Source organism: Grammomys surdaster, unplaced genomic scaffold, assembly GCF_004785775.1.
Source record: "Grammomys surdaster isolate TR1022 unplaced genomic scaffold, NIH_TR_1.0 126066, whole genome shotgun sequence".
NCBI lineage: Eukaryota > Metazoa > Chordata > Mammalia > Rodentia > Muridae > Grammomys > Grammomys surdaster.
In genome coordinates this window covers 5,713,657-5,730,578 of record NW_021620876.1, presented here as the reverse complement: position 1 = coordinate 5,730,578, position 16,922 = coordinate 5,713,657, and the positions used below count along the sequence as shown (strand labels likewise).

The window sequence follows — 16,922 nt, the reverse complement described above, 5'->3', positions numbered from 1 at the left end:
CGCCCAGGGAGTGACACTATTTGGAGGTGTGGCCTTGTTGGAGTAGGTGTGGCCTTGTTGGAGTAGTATTGTCACTGTGGGTGTGGGCTTTAATACCCTTGTCCTAGCTTTCTGGAAGTCAGTATTCTACTAGCAGCCTTCAGATGAAGATGTAGAACTTTCAGCTCTGCCTGCACCATGCCTGCCTGGATGCTGCCATATTCCTGCCTTGATGATACTGGACTGAGCCTCTGAACCTGTAAGCCAGCTCCAAATAAATGTTCTTGTAAGAGTTGCCTTCGTCATGGTGTTTGTTCACAGCAGTAAAACCCTAACTAAAACAGAGGGTCTTTCTTGGTGATCTCTGATAAGCATGCTCTGTGTATTTACCTATAAATATTTTTTGAATAAATTCAGCATCAAGAGGTAGGTTGAAATATTATCTAGGTGCAGGAAAATATCTGTAATCCCAGTAATAAGGAGGGTGAGGCAAGAGGATGGCAGGAGCTCAGGCATCTTGAAGAGTTGCATGATGGTACACACTTTTAATCCTAGTACTCAGGAGGTAGAGGCAGGAGGATCTCTGTGAGATGGAGGCCAGCCTGGTCTACATAGCAAGTGCCAGAACTACACAGATTTTCTCTTAAAAAAAAAAAGTTATCTTGGGCCTCCAAACAAACAGAGATATTGTTGTCATCGGTGTGTGTGTGTGTGTGTTTGTGTGTGTGTGTGTGTGTGTGTGTAGGGAGTATCTGTATATTTCAGAAACTGTTAATCACTTTGAGTTCTCACCATACTTCTCCACTTCATAAACTCTGTCATAAATTATGCTGTTGTTTTACTATACTGGGAATTGAACCAAGGGCTTTGTGCATGCTTGGCAGGCGCTCTACTGATTGAAATCCCCAATCTCTCTGAGTTAGTCTTGACTTTAACCTTGAAATATCAACAATGTGTCCATTTTGATAAGTGTACAAATAAGAAGTTAGTAGCTTCAGGGCAATTTCAAATCACAGGATCGGAAAGGATTTCAACAGTGGCATGATTCCTTGGGATGTTTATAAGCATCACAAGAATTATTGTTTTTCTTTTTTAGATTAAGTGAAGAGATATTTAATTGTCTAAGCCCTGCAGTACTAAGTGAAACTGCAGCATCAGTGCAATATTGTAATGCAGATAGCATCTCTTGTTACATTAAAAGTGCATTAGTAATGCCATATATGCATGAGCATGCTGTAACAAAAAAACCTATTACTTTGTGTGCTAACTTTAAAATAAATTAAAAAGTGCATTGATAGTTATGGCATAACAGCCATGTACTAGGTACTTTGACATAATTTATGTCAGAAAATTGGAACAATTGAAAGGAATTCCTTATCTTTGATCCAGCTTCAGATGGTATCCAAAGGAAATTATATCTTACCAGAAAACCCTTGGATTACTTAGGGCTTCACCTTCAGTTTCCAGAGTCCCTTGTAGTTCTGTCCTTGGACTGAGCGCCTGCTAAGATCCCTCAGATGGACCTCAGAGCTTCACCTCATCATCTCTGTCTCCTCCTCAACCAGAATAAAATGGCTTCTAGCTTTCTCTTTAATCTCAGAACCTTTTCTGCAGTTTAGAAGCACAGAACATCACCTCTTAAGCCTGGCTCAGTTTGCTTTTGTCCGGCATTTCTGGTCTATTTGGAAAATATTTATAGCTCACAAGTGGATTTTAATATTTAAGGTCTACTAACAGGCACAGTGTCCCAACAACCTCCCAGCAGCGCGCAGCTTGCCACAGTAGTTTTCCTCAGACCGTTGACATTGTTTTTAATTCTACTTACTTGTCTTCTATTTTGTTCGTTGTTTTTCTTTATCTTCTCTTACCCATCCTGTTAAAGTGTCCTCTCAGCTGACCATAAATACCTATTCTAATACTTGATGTACATATGGAGTTAAGTGTTGTATGTCCCCTTCAATGTTCTGAAAGCAAATGAGACTTTTTTCCCCCAATTTTATTTCTCTGTTCACAACTGATTAGTAGAAATTCCTTTTGTACACATGAGCCTACAGTCTCTTAGTTATGTTTGAACAGGAAGATTACATTGTTTATTTGCTTAATTTTGTTCTTCTGCATCAGTTACTGGGCCAGCTAATATGAAGTATATTTCCTGTGACTGATGTATCTTCTTAGAATTGGTTAGCTGCCAACAAATTTTACTTCTAACCAAAGCAAATGTTATCTATGTTTGCCTTCTGTTCAGAGACTTAATACCGTGAATGTGGTAAGATTTACTTGTGTTTGCAGCATCGTTAGTCTTGAAAAAAGGTTTCTAGGAGCATACAGGAACCTGAAAGAGAATGATCCCATGGCTCATATGTCTGCATATGTAGTGCCCAGTTGGTAAAGCCGTTTGGAAAGGAGAAGGAGGTGTGTCCTTATTGGAGGAGGAGTGTCACTATCGGTGTGGTCTTTGAAGTTTCAAAAGCCCAGGCCATTCCTAGTTAGTCCTCTCTCTGCTTTGTTTGTGGTTTGATATGGAAGCTCTTAGCTGCTGCTCCAGCCAACATGCCTGAAGCTTGCTGCCATGCTGCCCTGGCATGATGAACTCTTACCCTGTGAAACCTATTCTTTATATTAGTTGCCTTGATCATAGTGTTTTATTCCAGCAACAGAAAAATAACTAAGAGTGCAGTAGTAGAACATATCATTTTTTATCTTCCCAAGGAGAATGGTACACTGTACACTGTGACCTTTTGCATTTTCTATTTCAGATTTCCAGAGAGACGCTCATTCAGAGCCTACGCAGCTGTTCTGTATTTTGAACCTCGGATGAGAATATTTATTCAGGCCAAAAGAGTTCAAACAAAGCACCTGTGTTACTCCCTCTACAAACCCAGGTAACACGTTTCCTTTATTTCCTTGGTAATTTTTACATATAAAATTGATATAACTCCTCAGACTGTCAAGAGGAAGGCATTGACTGATGTTAAGAATTTCATGTTGCTCTCAGGAAAGACTGAACACTTCAGGGAACATGTGAAGTTTGAATAAGACCTTTAGTAGGCATTAGCTGTTCACTTTCATGCTTTGGTTGTGATTGTTTCCAAGCAGAGAACACAACTGGAGGTGTTTTTAGTTTATATAGTATGTTAAAACAATTAAGCTCCATATGGTCTTTTTATATAGTAATGTTCTTTAGAATGAGATTATAAGAAAGTGATTCCATAGGGTTTTTACCACTTTATGATGACACAAGAGTCTTACTGTTGTAAGTACACTGTGGCTGATAATCCAGTTCTCAGACTATAATATAGTATCCCTATCATTAAGCAATGAATGGCTTACAGTTATGCATGGTATCATATACAATGAGCAGATGTATACAATACCTGATCCACTTGTCTTTTACTACGTATATTTTTATTTTCTTTTAAAAGTTATTTTTATTTTATTATTTTATATCTATGGGTATTTTGCCTGCATGTATGTCTACATACCACTTATATGCAGGGTTCGCTGAAGTCAGGATTGGGCATTGGATTCTTGGAACGAAGGTTAAAGACAGTTCTGAACTGTGGTGCTAGAAATTGAACCTGAGACCTCTGGAAGAGCAGCAATTGCTCTTACCTATAGAACCAATTCTCCAGCCCCTTAATGTACATATGTATATGTACAGGTATATATTTAATATAAAATTTAAGCTTGGCTTTGCATAATGTAGAATTGGTCTTGCCTAACTATTTATGAAGTTCCAATGGTCTTTCTTATTTTTACTGTTTTTTTTTCTGGGTGGTCATTGATTTGTACAAGAGATTAGCACATTCCATGAGTCAGATTGTACAGGTACAGAGACTAGAAGAAAAAATGAGTCTCACTTAAGGAACTTACTATCCACTGGGAGAAACAATATTTTATTTTTTGAAAGGTCCACAAAATATTTAATAATTACAACATTATGAAAGACCACAGTCCATGTGTCATGTGAGACTCAAGGCAATCTCTTAACTGTGAGCTCCTACAGTATACAAACAAGTGACTACTTTTCTACATACTGGTATAGAACAAGGGGAGAAACTATTTTAATGAGGGCTAAATATGTAGTTTTTACTTATATTATTTTCTACAGTGACGCTTTGTGGTTTTGATTTGCTTTAAACCATTATGGTGTTAGAGATCTGCATAAAAACCTCAAATCTTCTGGTTCCATTTTTTTTTCCTTTTTACCAATCCAAGTTTGGTGTTCCTTTCTGTATGTCATGTTATTTTTGGTAAAACATCTTTGCTATCTATTATGTTGCCATGGTGTCATGAAAACTGAACTGCTGTTCTGAGGCTTGAAAATTCCTTACAAAGACGTAAAATTAAAAATACAGATCACCTTGATTCTGTGCCTTCACTAAACAACAGTGGATTTCTCACAAGCTCCAATTTTGATTTCTGTTCATACTGAAGATCACCTTTTGAAAGTAAAGTGTGCATAGGCTGAGACCGTGTCAGACTGTTCATTCCCTAGTAAATATCAATGTTTCCTTTCCATCAGTTTCAGTCTTGTGGGAGGTACCAGGGGTCTCCTGGATCAGTCAGCGAGTCTTTTCAAGTTATTCCTGTCTTAGTGAGTTTGGTTAAGAAAAATGTTCAAACCCCTGGAAAATGGATTCCTTTCCATTCTCTGAAGAAATTTTAATAAGCTGAGTTTTACAACCTAAAACTCCTTTTGTCGGACGATTACTGTTTCCATCCTACTGTGTTTGCATTCACTTCTGAAGTGACATTCTTAGCTTTGTACTACAAACGCAGGCTTTATGTCAATGTGTGTATGTGCATGTGTTGGTGTCACTAGCTTTGTTCCTTCATTGTACTCTCTTCAGTATTTTCAGCAGTAACTTGGATAAAAAGGTCAAATGTGAGTGTTTTTTCAATTCATATTTGACCCTGACCTAGTGGAATATATCTCATAAGTAGTACCAGAAACAGGGTGTGAAAAGGGTGAATTCATTAAACAAATATGATATCGACAAGTGACAGATAAGCCTTTAGATTTTTTTAAAATAATGTTTTTATTTTTATCTTATGTACATTGGTGTTTTGCCTGCATGTATATCTGTGAGAGGGTATTGGCCCTCTGCAAGTGGAGTTACAGACAGTTGTGAGGTGCAATGTGGGTGCTGGGAATTGTACCTAGGTCCTCTGGAAGAACAGTCAGTACTCTACTTGCTGAGCCATCTATCTCTTCAGTTCTAGTCTTTAGATTTTTAAAACTCTATTACATAAGCCTAACCCTGATAAGTGATTTATGTAAAAGGTATATAGATGCCTTAACTGAGCCAGAATGTTGGTTTTATCTCATAGTGTGATTTGGTTACTAGATATGGTTATGGAACTAGACAGTCATAGCACCAGTCAACCATGTCTACAGGGACAAGTCCAGAATCGGATCCTTTTGGAGGGATATATGCTACTGCGATAATATCAATTTCATAGGAAATAACTATCTGCCAAGAGACCATTGACAGATCTGAGGATTGTCCCATGGAGGAAGGAACACTCTGGGTGAAACATGAAAGGCTGCCATGTGGTTGATAGATTTCTGGGTGTCAGAACGTGGATGGCTGAGCAGTAGACAAAGTTAGCCCTGCATTGACACAGGCTGTCTTCACAATGAAGAGATTCATATCTGACCTTTCCCCATTGCTATTTTATATAATGATATTCAGAGAACCAAGCTGAGGGAGCCCTTACAGCTGCTTTTACATTCACCTTGCGTTTGAGGTGTGGGCAGAGATAGGTAAATGTTAGAAAATCCCTAGCCACTAAGAGAGGAGACCTGATGCAGGCAGGGACTAAGAGCTAGAGGGAGTCCCTTTCCTCTCCTCCTGTGGATGCATAGAGGATCTTTTGCTTCAAAATTTTATTAGTAGGGTGTGTGTGTGTGTGTGTGTGTGTGTGTGTGTGTGTGTGTGTGTTGAGGCCATGTAGAGGAATTTTAATCCAGCAACATGTCTGCTCTGATCACATCTAAAGATCTGGGTCTGTGTGATCTGACTAGAATGCAGACATGCCCTTATCACACTCCTTTAATCCCAAACAATTGAGGGACAGATAAAGTGACAAATCAGAGAACAATTTGACAGCACGAGTCAGAGAAAGGATATACCCAGCTGTCAAGAGAAAAGCTATTTAAGAGCAGCTCAGGGAGAGAAAATTCAATTTGTCAGTGAGTTGGGAGTTGAGTTCATTTCAACCAGTCAGTACAGGAGGCAGTGTAGTGGAGTTCAGTTCAGTTCCATTCAGTTCATGTAGCTGAGGCAGTTGAAGCCAGAGAATCAGAATGAGCCAGATGATTGAAATAAATTATCAAAGTCAGTTTGAGGCCAAGCAGAGCAATTCAGTGAGAAGCCTAGAGAAGTCAGATTGAATCAGTCGGCTTGGAAAGATTTGGGCCAAAAGAGCTGAGTTAAATCAGCCAGCGAAAGCTCAAAAAGAACTAGAAAGTATGAGATTATTCAGCAGTAAGCCTCTGAGATGACATTTACAACATGTGAATAAAAGTTATTTTTACAGGGGGAGAGGCACATAAAAAAGTATTGGTGGTGGTGGCTTTCATTTCTGGAATGGAGATTTGAACAATTTTTTCAGTTATGAGGTTGGACAGATTTACTACATTAAACTTTTTGAAATGATTGCACAAAGTTTGTGTAAATTATTACAAAAATTCCGAAGTTACAGCTGTAGACTGAGATGACTACAGATTATCTGGGGTCAGGTTATATCACTCAACTGTCAGTTTATTATTTTAAATTAAGCACTAATGCAAAGTTGGCACCTCTAGTGCCACCTTTACTTCCTACAAAAATGCTTTCATAGCTTAATTCACATTTTTTGAAAAATGACTTCATTGTTTAAACAATATCCTCTTAATTTCATTTTGATGCAAAAATATTTGACCTAAGATGAATGATTCAAATCAGCTAAAGTATGTGATTAGAACCCGATTTTTAAAAAACAAATGATAATTTCAGTGTATGGTCATGAATAATTGTATCCCTTCAAGGCTTAGTTTTGCTGTTCTCTGAGTATAGTCAAGACTAATTTGAACTCCACCAGGGTTATGATTTGAATGAGTAATATTTGGTGCAAAGGAAAATCAAGGGAACAAACTTATTATAGCTTCACCTTAGATTTTTACAAGTGTTTCTTCTCTGTAGTCAATTGTCTCTCAAATTGGACACTGAACTTAGGAACAGCAACTACAAAGCTAGGCCCTAGAATAAAATGCCCATTAGACGGTTGCAGTGCAAGAATACAGGATATCATTTGGTTTTGCTATTGTTGTGTATTTGGTTTTAGTTTAGTTTAGTTTAGTTTTGTTTGTTTGTTTGTTTGTTTCTTGTGCTCTAGAGAGATCCCATGTCCTTGAATATTCTAAGTGAGCATTTTCCCACCGAGCCCTCCCAGCCTGCCTGTCTTAGTTAGGATTCTTATTGGTACGATAAAAGACTATGACCAAAAGCAAATTTGAGAGGATTGGGATTGTTTCATTTATACACCAGGTAGTCATATATCACTGAGGGAAGCAGGGCAAGAATTTTAACAGGACAGGAATCTGGAAGCAGAAACTGATGCAGAAGCCATGGAAGAGTACTGCTTACTAGCTTGCACTCAGCCTACTGTCTTACAGCACCCAGGTTTACCAGCCCACGGGTGGTACCACCCACCATGGGCTGAGCCCTCCCACATCAGCCACTAATTAACAGAATGCCTATAGGCCAGTCTGCAGCTCAACCTTCTGGAGACATTTTGTCACTGATGTTACCCTCTCAAATGACTACCTTGTGTCAAAGTGACAAAAACAAACAAACAAGCAAACTAGCAAGCACAGAGTTCAAACATTTTTACTTTAAAAAAATACTTATTTTTCCATGTTAGTTAATCATCAAATTTTGTAAGTTTTCACATTACGACAAGAAAAGTAATTCATTCTCAACCCACAATGTATTTCTTCTCTAAAACACACATAGAGGGATTAGACAATAGTAACATATACTGAGAATCAACATTGTTTTAAGTTCTTTTATGTGTTAAAATTTTTACTTCCAGTAACAATGCAGTGAAATTGGTAAGACTGATGTCACCCAACTTCAGATGATGAAACAGAATTTCTGCAAATGTGATTGATTCCACTTTATATTACTATAGAGGGTACATATTAGCCTGAACCCAGGCAGAAAGCCTCTGTGAAGTCCAGTTTGTGTTCATTTGTTCATGAAGCTGTTGTGACTTGTATAATCTGCTCTGCATCTCTTAAGATAATGGAAAAGAGTCATCAATAACTAAACAGACTCCAGCTACCAATCATTTAATTGATGTGTGACTTGTTTATATCAGCAGTCAGTGAAAAATTTGCGTCATTGCTTCCATTCTTTAAAGCAACTATATTAGGCTGTAGAGATGGCTCAGTGGGTAAGAGCTCTTGCTGCTATTCCAAAGATCCTGAGTTCAGCTCCTACCACCTATATTTGGAAGCTCACAACTGTCTGCTAACTCTACGTTTAGGGGATCTGATACTGTCTCTTGACTTCTTCAGGCATCCCAAAAGTGTGACATATACCTAGACACATACACATAAAATAAAAATGAAAACAAACCTTAACTACATTTTTAAATGTCAAAAAATATAGAGGCATTCTCTAGATCAGACCACAATTTAAAGGCTGTTGCTAATGGGTTGCCAGACTGTTTCTGTATATGTAGGAAGCATGTTAGTAAGTACATAGACACACTTGCATATTTCCTTTAGTTGAAAAACAATAAAAAATGATGAATCAGGTGTGAGGCTGTCTCAGAAGTCAGTGCTCAGTTTGGCTCATAGGCTGTAGTTTGCCTACCCTGGTGTATACTTACTCAATGCACAGATTAATACACTGCTTTTTATGCATCTTAGGAAAGTTTGACCTTCAGCAAATGATCTCTGTGCTTCGGGTATTTTGTAATAGTGATTTTTTAAAAATCTGTATTTATTTATTTATTTACTTTTATTGGATGTTTTATTTACATTTCAAATGTTATCCCCTTACCCCATCCCCCACCCACCCAGGAACCCCCATCCCCTCACCCCTCCTCCTGCTTCTTTGAGGATATACCCCTACCTAACCCCCCCATCCCACCTCCCCACCCTTGGGTATTTCAAGGTTCTGGGCTAATATCCAATAATCAGTGAGTGAATACCATGTGTGTTCTTTTGTAATTGGCTTACCTCACTCTGGATGATATTTTCTAGTTCCATCCATTTACCTAGGAATTTCTTGAATTCATTGTTTTTAATAGCTGAGTAATACTCCATTGTGTAAATGTACCACATTTTTTGTATGCATTCCTCAGTTGAAGGACATCTGGGTTCTTTCCAGCTTCTGGCTATTATAAATAAGGCTGCTATGAACATAGTTGAGCATATGTCTTTGTTATATGTTCGAGCATCTTCTGGGTATATGCCTAGGAGTGGTATAGCTGGATCCTCAGGTCCAATTTTCTGAGGAACCGCCATACTGATTTCCAAAGTGGTTGCACCATCTTTCAGTCCCACCAACAATGGAGGAGTGTTCCTCTTTCTCCACACCCTCGCCAGCATCTACTATCACCTGAGTTTTTAATCTTAGCCATTCTGACTGGTGTGAGATGGAATCTCAGGGTTGTTTTGATTTGCATTTCCCTGATGACTAAGGATACTGAACATTTCTTTAGGTGCTTCTTGGCCACTCGTGTTTCCTCAGTTGAAAATTCTTTGTTGCCGGGTGGTGGTGGCGCACAACTTTAATCCCAGGACTTGGGAGGCAGAGGCAGGCAGATTTCTGAGTTTGAGAGTTTGAGGCTAGCCTGGTCTACAGAGTGAGTTCCAGGACAGCCAGGGCTACACAGAGAAACCCTGTCTCAAAAAACCAAAAAACAAAAACAAAAAAAAAAAAAAAAGAAGAAAATTCTTTGTTAAACTCTATACCCCATTTTTAAATAGGGTTATTTGGTTGTTTCCAGAACTCAATTTCTTGAGTTCTTTGTATATATTGGATATTAGCCCTCTATCAGATGTAGGATTGGTAAAGATCTTTTCCCAATTTGTTGCTTGTTGTTTTGTCCTATTGACAGAGTCCTTTGCCTTACAGAAACTTCGCAGTTTTATTAAGTCCCATTTGTCAGTTCTCGATCTTAAAGCATATGCCATTGGTGTTCTGTTCAGGAACATTTCCCCTGTGCCCAAGTATTCGAGGTTCTTCCCCACCTTCTCTTCTATTAGTTTCAGTGTATCTGGTTTTATGTGGAGGTCCTTTATCCACTTAGACTTGAGCTTTGTACAAGGAGATAAGAATGGATCAATTTTCATTCTTCTACATGTTGTCCTCCAGTTGAACCAGCACCATTTGTTGAAAATGCTGTCCTTTTTCCACTGGACAGTTTTAGCTTCTTTGTCAAAGATCAAGTGACCATAGGTTGTGGGTTCATTTCTGGGTCTTCAATTCTATTCCATTGATCTTCCTACCTGTCTCTGTACCAATACCATGTAGTTTTTATTACTGTTGCTCTGTAGTACAGCTTGAGGTCAGGGATGGTGATTCCTCCAGGAGTTCTTTTATTGTTGAGAATAGTTTTCGCTATCCTGGGTTTTTTGTTATTCCATATGAATTTGAGAATTTCCTTTTCTAACTCTGTGAAGAATTGAGTTGGGATTTTAATGGGGATTGCATTGAATCTGTAGATTGCTTTTGGCAAGATGGCCATTTTTATTATATTAATCCTGCCAATCCATGAGCATGGGAGAGCTTTTCATCTTCTGAGATCTTCTTCAATTTCTTTCTTCAGGGACTTGAAGTTTTTGTCATACAGGTCTTTCACTTGCTTGGTTAGATTCACACCAAGGTATTTTATATTATTTGCAACTATTGTGAAGGGTGTCATTTCCCTAATTTCTTTTTCAGTCTGTTTATCTTTCATGTAGAGGAAGGCTACTGATTTGTTTGAGTTGATTTTATAACCAGCCACTTTGCTGAAGTTGTTTATCACGTTTCGGAGTTCTCTGGTGGAAGTTTGGGGGTCACTTAAGTATACTATCACATCATCTGCAAATAGTGATATTTTGACTTCTTCCACTCCTATTTGTATTCCTTTGACTTCTTTTTGTTGTTTAATTGCTCTGGCTAGGACTTCCAGTACTATATTGGATAGATAGGGGGAGAGTGGGCAGCCTTGTCTAGTCCCTGATCTTAGTGGGATTGCTTCAAGTTTCTCTCCCATTTAGCTTGATGTTGGCTACTGGTTTGCTATAAATTGCTTTTACTATGTTTAGGTGTGGGCCTTGAATTCCTGATCTTTCCAAGACTTTTATCATGAAAGGATGTTGAATTTTGTCAAATGCTTTCTCAGCATCTAGTGAGATGATCATGTGGTTTTTTTCTTTGAGTTTGTTTGTATAGTGGATTACATTGATGGATTTCCGAATATTGAACCATCCCTGCATTCCTGGGATAAAACCTACTTGATCATGATGGATGATTGTTTTGATGTGGTCTTGGATTCGGTTTGCTAGAATTTTATTGAGTATTTTTGCATCGATGTTCATAAGGGAGATTGGTCTGAAGTTCTCTTTCTTTGTCGGGTCCTTGTGGGGTTTGGGTATGAGTGTAATTGTAGCTTCATAGAACGAATTGGGTAGTGTTCCTTCTGTCTCTATTTTGTGGAATAGTTTGAAGAGAATTGGTATTAGGTCTCCTTGAAGGTCTGATAGAATTCAGCACTAAAACCATCTGGTCCTGGGCTTTTATTGGTGGGGAGACTTTTAATGACTGCTGCTTTTTCCTGAGGGGTTATGGGATTATTTGGATGGTTTATCTGCTCCTGATTTAACTTTGGTACCTGGTATCTGTCTAGAAAGTTGTCCGTTTCATCCAGGTTTTCCAGTTTTGTTGAATATAGGCCTTTGTAGTAGTATCTGATGATTATTTGAATTTCTTCAGTTTCTGTTGTTATGTCTCCCTTTTCAGTTCTGATTTTTTTTAATTTGGATATTGTCTCTGTGCCCTTTGGTTAATCTGGCTAAGGGTCTATCTATCTTGTTGATTTTCTCAAAGAACCAGCTCCTGGTTTTGTTGTTATTTTGTATTGTTCTTTCTGTTTCTATTTGGTTGATTTCAGCCCTGAGTTTGATTATTTCCTCCCTTCTACTCTTCCTGGGTGTGTTTGCTTCTTTTTGTTCTAGAGCTTTTAGTTGTGCTGTCAGGTTGTTAGTGCGTGCTCTCTCCAGTTTCTTTTTGTAGGCACTTAGAGCTATGAGTTTTCCTCTTAGCACTGCCTTCATGGAGTCCCACAAGTTTTGGTATGATGTGTCCTCATTTTCATTAAATTCTAAAAAGTCTTTAATTTCTTTCTTTATTTCTTCCTTGACCAAGTCATCATTGAGTAGAGAGTTGGTCAGTTTCCATGTGCATGTGGGATTTCCATTGGTTTTGTCATTATTAAAGACCAGTCTTAGTCCGTGGTGATCTGATAAGATGCAATGGATTATTTTAATCTTTTTGTATCTGTAGAGGCCTGTTTTATGACCAATTATATGGTCTATTTTGGAGAAGGTACCATGAGGTGCTGAGAAAAAGGTATATTCTTTTGTTTTAGGATGAAATGTTCTATAGATGTCTGTTAAGTCCATTTGGTTCATAACTTCTGTTAATTTCAAAGTGTCTCTGTTTAGTTTCTGTTTCCATGATCTGTCCATTGCTGACAGTGGGGTGTTGAAATCCCCCACTATTATTGTGTGAGGTGTAATGTGTGTTTTGAGCTTTAGTAAAGTTTCTTTTATGTATGTAGGTGCCCTTGCATTTGGAGCATAGATGTTCAGAATTGAGAGTTCACCTTGGTAGATTTTTCCTTTGATGAGTATGAAGTGTCCTTCTTTATCTTTTTTGATTGCTTTTTGATGAAAGTTGATTTTATTTGATATTTAGGATGGCTACTCCAGCTTGTTTCTTGAACCCATTTGCTTGGAAATTGTTTTCCATCCTTTTATTCTGAGGTAGTTTGTCACTGAGGTACGTTTCCTGTATGCAGCAAAATTCTGGGTCCTGTTTGTGTATCCAGTCTGATAGTCTGTGTCTTTTAATTGGGAAATTGAGTCCATTGATGTTAAGGTATATTAAGGAAAAATGATTGTGGCTTCCTGTTATTTTTGTTATTAGAGGCAGAATTGTGTTTGTATAGCTATCTTCTTTTGGGGTTATTGGTTTTGGGGTTGCTTTTTGTAGGTTGTAGTTTTCCTCCTTGTGTTGGCATTTTCCATCAATTATCCTTTGAATTGCTCCTACCATCTGCAATGTGCAAACTGGGGGCCCAACAACACACCAGTAATATACATCAGGTTGAAACCAAAGGCCTGTTAACCAGGGTAGTAGATGGCATAACTTTTATTCTAAGTCCAACTGCTTGAGTACCTGGGCAGGGAAAAGAGGTAATTCACAGCACATGCAGGCCCAAAATCTGAAGTTCTGATGTTTCAAGACAAGAGAGTTGAGTGCCTCAGCTCAAGCAGAGCTTGAATTAGCCTGCTTTCATTTTATGCTTCTACTACCCTTGAGGAGCTGGGCCATGTCCAGACACACTGATGAGAAAGGATTGTCTTTGTTAGTCTATATCTTTAAATGCTCATCTCCTCTGGGGACACATTGACAGACACACTTGGAAGTAACATTTTATCAGCTTTCTGGTCATAACCCAGTTGTGTTGACACATAGAATTAGCTGTCCTGTGCCTTTATAAATGAGATTTGTATGACCGATGGTCTCCTGAGTCATTAGGACTGTGAAGCAAAAGCACAGCGTGAGGGTTGTTGGGCTTTGGGTTTTCCCAAGTTGAATGTTCTAGATTGTTCCTTTCCATGATGATTAAATTTTAAGACAAAATTTAAGAGCCAGTTTCCAAGGATCCTCTATATATGCCTGTAGCTGTAACTCCATCAGGGCGACCTATGCTACAAAACTTTCCTTCTTTGAGTTTTTTGTTAGCATATATTATTTGTAATGATATATGACATCTTCATACATGAACATGTATTTCAACTGTGTTCTCCTCCATTAATCCTTTCCATCTCCCAAGCAGCCTCTCTTTCTACCACTGTGCATGCATGGGTGTGTGTGTGTGTATGTATGTGCGCGTGCACGCGTGTGTGTGTGTGTGTGTGTGTGTGTGTGTGAATTTCATTAGGTTTATTTACAGGACCCTGGGTGGGAACTTGTTTATACCAAAGGATGGAAAAAGTCTTTCTTGTTCTGCTTTGCTATTGCTGTGGTAAACACCATGACCATAAGCAACTTGGGGAAGAAAGAATTTATTTCATTTTATACTTCAAGCTTGCAGTAAAGGAAAGTCAGTGCAGGAACCCAAAGTAGGAACCTGGAGGCAGGAACTGAAGCAGGGGCCAGAGAGGAAGGCTGTTTACTGGCTTGCTCAGCCTGTTTTTTGACAATAAAAAGGACCACCTGCTCTGGGGTAGTACTACTCCCAATGTGTGACATCAATCACTAATCTAGAATATATGCACAGACATGATCTTAGGCTAACATGAAGGAGACATTTTTCTCAATTGATGTTCCCTCTTTCCAGATGACCATTTGCTTGTGTCAAGTTGACAAACAGCTAACCAGCTCACTCCTCTGTTACGTTATCTGTGTATATATTCTCAAGGAGGGGTGACTCCTCTTGACAGGATGCTGATGGGTCTGATCTTGCACAGATCTAAGCATTTAACCACAGCTGCTGTTCATTCAAGGGTGCAGCTTCTGTGTCATGCCCAGAATTGGCGTGCATACTTTTTTCCTCTTTCTGGTTTTATACTCTTTCTGATTCTTTTCCTACAATGTTCTCCATGTCTTGGGGGTAGTGTTATAGCTGGGCCACTTATGTCTTGTCATTCAAAGTTATTTATTCTATACTCTTTGACAAGTTACCAGTTTCAGTAGTCTCTGCTGACCACTGCAGAAAAGCTTCTCTGGTCAAAACAGGCAGTAGCACCATCCTGTGAGCACAAGCATAGCTATTTTAGAGGGTAATTGGACAGGCACATCATGTCCATTTAGCAAAATAACAGCATCAGCTTCCTGCTAGGGGCTTTGACTGCCCCCCTAAGCTGTATGCTTTTGGCCAGGTTTGTGGTACTAAATGTGCATCCTCTCCCATGGACCAGCCATCAAGTCCAGTAAGAAAGCAGTTAGTTATCCCCATAACAGACTTGCCACTGTTGCACGAGTGGGTGCATCTTCCCTGGCTGGAGTCCACAGCTGTGTGTCTATTGATGATAATTCTTCCTAGAAGCCTGCTTAGCACCTTCCAGCCCAGGGAAGGCTAGCCAGCAGAGAGGACACTTCCAGCACAGTTCCAGCTTGCTTTCTCATTGTCCTGTGGCTAAAACATGTGTCATCTTTAGGGTCTTAACCACGTGTTCTTGTGGGAAAGCAACAACAGGAGCAATTGGATATATTCTTTTGGGAGCTTCTGGAGCCTCCCAATCAACAGCCCTTGGAAAGGTGTACTCTCCATCTTACTCCTGATTTGTTTTCCCTGAGTTCATAAATACATAGATATACACACATATTTATTTTTCATTGATTATTCTAGAAATTGCTGTCACTAAAACAATGGACCTTAAAAATAGGATACTTCATCAATACAGCAGAAAGTGGGGCTTTTTGTAGGTCAAAATGGCTTTTTATGTGTTTTTCTGAGCATTTCAGGCAGAGATAATTGCTTGGGGACTGGAGAAGCCATTTATATAGTGTCAACGATGACCAGAGTGAGAGAGCTATATATATTAACTGGAAACTTTGACAGTGGAGGACTTGGGTGATCTTGTATTTCCTTTTTGAGAGTTCTGTTTTTTACATGTAAGCGAACACTGTGTGGGAAGAGATGTTAACCTCACTCTTGACTCATGATTTCCTGACAGTGAATTTTCCTCAAGAAAAATTGCCATGTATTAAAAGGCAAGTGATGTTTTTATAGATATGAAGTCTGCTAATGCATCAGGTAGATGGAACTTACTCAGTGAATCATTCTTTCTTAACAATTGTGTATTTCTGGAGTACATTGTCTTACTGAACAATATTCTCTTATTAGTGCTCTTTAAAATGATAATCTGACTTGATGATGTTCTTTTCTTTTTCCCAGACAGTACCAATATACTACATCTTCTTTCAAAGGGAAGTTTAAAGCTGAAGTTAAAAAGGCAGAAGAAGCAGTAAAGATAGGTATGTGGGTTTCTACAGACAAATCATTTTGGTTCATCCACTTAGCAAATGCTAATCAAACACTTATTCTCAGGAAAACACTGTCGTAGGCATTGCAGGTACTGTCATTGTCAGGCAAATGCAGCTCCAGTCTCTAGAACTTAAAATGCACTGTGTATCTTGGTTTAATTATGATATAATTTAGTATCTTTTTCACATTTACCCTCTTTCACCTTCTGTGTGTGTGTGTGTGTGTGTGTGTGTGTGTGTTGGTCAATAAACAACTTGGAGGAGTCAGTTCTTTTTTGATGCAGGTTCTAGGGCTCCAACTCTGGTTTTATGCACATGCCTGCTAGCATGCTAAGCCATCTCACTGACCTGTAGTTTAGTATCTTAAGTGTGGTCCCTGTACTAGACAGAGTTACTATTGCTGTGATAAAGCACAGAAAGCAACTTGGGGAGTAAAGAGTTTATCTTATTCACTTTCTATATAGCAGTTTGTCATTGAAAGCATTGACAGCAGAAACCTGTAGGCAGAAGCTGGTGCAGAATCCATGGAAAGGTGCTATTTATTGGCTTGCTCCTTGTGGCTTACTCAGCCTGCTTTCTTATAGAACCCAAGATGCCCAGCCCAGGGCAGTACCATCCCTTTCACATCAACCACAAATTTATAAAATACCCTCCAGGATTTCCTGTAGTCCAATT

The 16,922-nt window shown here is 38.8% G+C and overlaps 1 protein-coding gene across 1 annotated transcript in view; it reads left to right on the top strand.

Moving 5' to 3' along the window:
* Morc1 (MORC family CW-type zinc finger 1) overlaps window positions 1-16,922 on the top strand; it is a 175,977-nt gene that overhangs the window by 39,149 nt on the left and 119,906 nt on the right. The window contains exons 9-10 of the mRNA XM_028755604.1: window positions 2,736-2,861; window positions 16,159-16,238. Of these exons, the coding sequence (XP_028611437.1) occupies window positions 2,736-2,861; window positions 16,159-16,238 (206 nt within the window). The remainder of the gene's footprint in view (window positions 1-2,735; window positions 2,862-16,158; window positions 16,239-16,922) is intronic.